Genomic DNA, 4,063 nt, shown 5'->3' on the forward strand with positions numbered 1-4,063 from the left:
TAGAATAGTGAATGATCAAGCTAGCATTTTCAACTACAAAGCAAATGATAATCCTATTTGGTGCACATAAAAGAGTAAACACTAGTGGGAAAGAGTATCGAATGATACTAAAGGCTCTAATCATTTTGGGGAAGATTTGATCACCTTATGTGGTACTTTTGATTAAATTATTTGTAATGGTTTGGTTAGATGGACAACATCGAGCAATTTCACTTGCAATACCTATAATGGTGCAAGTGTGATTGATTATGCAATATGCTAGCAAAATTTGTATGAGAGAATCAAGGAAGCTATGATTGAGGAGCACAACTGGGATCTTAAATCAAATCATAGACCAATGCACATAAATTTGCTGTAGGAAGAGGACAGGCAACTTTGGGCAGAAGAACAAAATCATCAACAACCACCTTCACAGGGAAGAATTCTTTTGACTTCAGAAAACAATGACATCTTTAGAACCACACCTGAGACAATATATAAGGGTGGGGGCATGCATGTACATGATGATAAAGCGATGCATTCTCTAATCTCATTCACAAGGCTCTTTCCAAGTGCAAAAGATCAAAGCAAAGGAAATTTGAAATAAATTATTTTCTAGCCAATGTGTGGTTTGATAAGAAGTGTAAACTAGCCAAGAGAAAGCTAAGAGAGTATAATAAAACAAGTCTCAACATTAAAGTATACACGCAAATCCAAAAGAAGAAAAAAAGAGACTTTATGTTCACAAGGAGAGAAGAGCTAGTATTTCTTGGTAAAAATAACCCCAAACAATTTTGGAAATAATTACAACCAAGAATGAAAGAAACATTATAGCCACTCAATGGTTCGAGTATGCTAAGAAACTTTATGAAAAAGATGATGAGGTGGACGAGCCACCCTTGGTCAATAATATGCAAAATCATTTTACTATGCAAGAGGTTGAGATGGGTATTAAAAAATTGGGTATAGGTATGACAAAAGACTTGGTTGAATTTCAAGCAGAGTACATCAAGTGGGGCATGAAAACCCTTGCACTGCACATTAAAGAAATATTCAATAATATTAGCCAACATGGGTTTCCTAGAGACCAAACAATTAGCCTTGCTATGCACCTTTTTAAGAGCAGTGATGACAATAATCCCTCCAACTACAAAACTATAATGATGAACCTTCTATTTGCAAAACTATTTGGCAATATAATAGAGAATAAAATCAATAGATGAGCTGAAGAAAATCATAAATGCGCAAAAGCGAAAGTTGGCTTTAGGCCAAAGCACTTGATTATCGATCATTGTATCACCCTAGGGCACATTATTGAGAAAAACATGGGAGAGAAAGGATGCGGTTTTTTGCTACTTTGTGGACTTTAAAAAGCCTTTTGACACTATCCCTAGAGAAAAACTTTGGCTCAAGATGGAAGAATTGGGGATCCCTACGAATCTCAAAGTTGTTGTTCATAGGATGTATGAAGAGGTGAAAGCCAAAATTAGAACTTTAGATGGCATTTCCAAGTGCTTTAGGAGTGATATAGGGGTCAAATTGTGTTTTCCACTATCTCCTATTATGTTTGGATTAAATATTGACAAACTTGAAGAATGGTTAGACATGCAAAATGGTGAGGGTATCCAGTTAGGTGAATTTTAATAAGGTTGTTGCTCCATGCAGATAATCTCATTTTGTTTGCCAAATCTGCTCATGGTTTGCAAGATAATTTACTTTCTCTTGAGCACTTTTGCAAAATGATAGAGATGCAGGCCAATATTAGTAAGACTATAGTCATGCTTTTTTGAGAAACATAAAACTACATCAACATAAGTTTTATTTTGAGGGCAACATTCTTGAGGAAGTTACAGAGTATAAATACCTTGGGATTGATTTCACCAAAAAGCTAAGTTGGGAAGGTTGTAGAAATAAAAGAGTATTAGGAGGATGGAAGGTGTTTTATGCACTTCAAAATAGGTGTCGTGAGACAGAGCTTTGGGATTAGAAAACTACTCAAACTTTATTTGGACTTCTTGTGCTATCGGTTGTTCTCTATGGTTGTGAAATATGGGCCATCAACACTTTAGCCTTACAATGGAACAAATCGAGGGGATCCAAAAGCATTGGATCATAAGCAAGTTTAAAATAAAAAAGATTGTTTCATATGATATTATGTTAAGTGAAGTTGGGGTTGCATCTATCGAGGCAATTGCTATGGTTCACCTCATTAGTTATCTAAAAAGAATTGAAAAAATGTGTGAAGATAGATGGCCTAAAGTGGTCTTTAATGATATATTGTGCAAATGTTAAAAGAAATGGATGTAACAAAACATCAAGTGGATGAGCAAATGGAATATTCATTTTAGTATGTGTCTCGCAAATAATAAAGAAATAAAGATCTTTGTTATGGAGAAATTCTATAAGAGAAATTGGGGAAACAAACTTGGAAGGAAAAAAAAACCCTATTATATTAGGGAGGTCAACCCCACGTATGATCAACTCGAAAAGGCATACATTGGGGCCAACATTTCTTGGAGAGCTAAAAGTCATATTGCACAACTTAGAACCAATTCTCATCAACTGCAACGTGAAATCAGGCAATGAAGGAGGCCAAGAGAGTCTTGGGAAGAAAGAGTTTGCACTTTTTGCGACTCTAAAAAAGTGGAAACCAAGCAACACTTAATGTTAGAATGTGAGGTGTACAAGGATATCAGGTTTAAATTTGTGGATATAATATCTGGCAGCTCTTGGCACAACTTATTTACGGAGGAGAAACATTGAGAAGTTGGGTGGGCTCATCATCAACTTGTACAAAAAAAGAATAGAATTGTTAAAGTTGATTTAGTTGGAATGTTGTCCCATAGGCTATGTTTAGCCTCGTGGACGTTAAAAATCATCTACCTATCTATCTACAATATCCAAATTTGCACTAGGTTGTACGCCAATGTGGCAAACGATGTTGATAATCAATTTTATTAAAAAATTTGATTGCACAATCAGCCTATCTACATGGCTATTGCAAGACATTGTTTTTTAATCCACGTGGCAGTCCACATAGAATCCCGAAAAAAAGTGCACACCTAGTGCCGTCCCGTCCCTACCCTATATTCCACCATTGTGAAGAAATTTGTAGGCGTCCGTGCACATTTCAACGCCCCTGTAATGGAAGGACGGTACATACGACTAAAATATTCTTCATTTCACATTAAAAATGTCGTTGAATCGTCGGTGCGCTGTGTGGTCCCGTCATTGACCCTGTTTCCTCTCATCTTTTTCACGTTTGTTTGGTAGATTGATTGTTCTACGAAATTCCTCATCTAAAGTAGCTTCTATTTAAGCAGATGATTCTACTCTGGAATCTTCAGTGTTGATCTCCATGGCCATGGCTGCAACTTCTCTTACAGCCGTGCGAAGCACCGCCAGGGTTTCCAAATTGCTCTTCTCGTCCCCCGCGGGGCTTTCCTCGCGCTCCCGACATGACAACTCAATGGGAGTTAAGCGTGAGGATTCCTTCCGACTGTTGAAGTCTGAGAATTTGGGGCAAAGCTTATCCCCTGTTACGCTCAGGAAATTGTACAGCTCGGTGCAAGCGTCGGCTTCAGAAACGCCCGCAAGTACGGCATTTTTCATCCCCCTTGCTTAACTCCAATTGGCGATCCTCTGTTTCTAACTCCGATCCTCTGTATTTTTCTTGCAGAATCAGTTCAGGAGCTTTATGTCTACGAGATCAATCACTTGGACAGATCCAGCCCTGCTTACCTTCGTCTCAGTCAAAAGCCTGTCAATCATTTGGGGGATTTGGTGCCATTTAGCAATACGGTACTCCAAAGCTTCTAAACTCTTTCTCCTTTCTCTGAGAATTGTTGCTTCGCTGTTATTTACAGCAGAGATTGTAAGGAGATTCAGTCTGTGCTATCAGATTCTTTAAACTGTTGTTTTCTTCTTTTTTCTTTTTGACTTTACGTTTGGATCTTATTTGCACAGCTCTGTAAATAGCAGTAGCATAGGGCTTTTATCTTTCTGTGATAGATTAGGATTTATTGTGACGATTTGTTCAAAATTAGGGCTTCTTTAAGCGATTTCTTTGATTTTGTTCTGTACA

General features: G+C 37.5%; 1 protein-coding gene across 1 annotated transcript; it reads left to right on the forward strand.

Moving 5' to 3' along the window:
- The first annotated feature begins 3,256 nt into the window (after positions 1-3,256).
- Positions 3,257-3,962, forward strand: LOC149552449 (uncharacterized). Its single transcript, XM_089789787.1, has 2 exons — positions 3,257-3,575; positions 3,659-3,962. Exons 1-2 carry the CDS (start codon positions 3,338-3,340, stop codon positions 3,796-3,798), a joined length of 378 nt encoding a protein of 125 aa, XP_089645913.1. The 5' UTR covers positions 3,257-3,337; the 3' UTR covers positions 3,799-3,962.
- Positions 3,963-4,063: the final 101 nt, after the last annotated feature.

This window comes from Cupressus sempervirens, chromosome 6 (genome assembly GCF_028749045.1).
Source record: "Cupressus sempervirens isolate cs-2001-9-10 chromosome 6, ASM2874904v1, whole genome shotgun sequence".
NCBI lineage: Eukaryota > Viridiplantae > Streptophyta > Pinopsida > Cupressales > Cupressaceae > Cupressus > Cupressus sempervirens.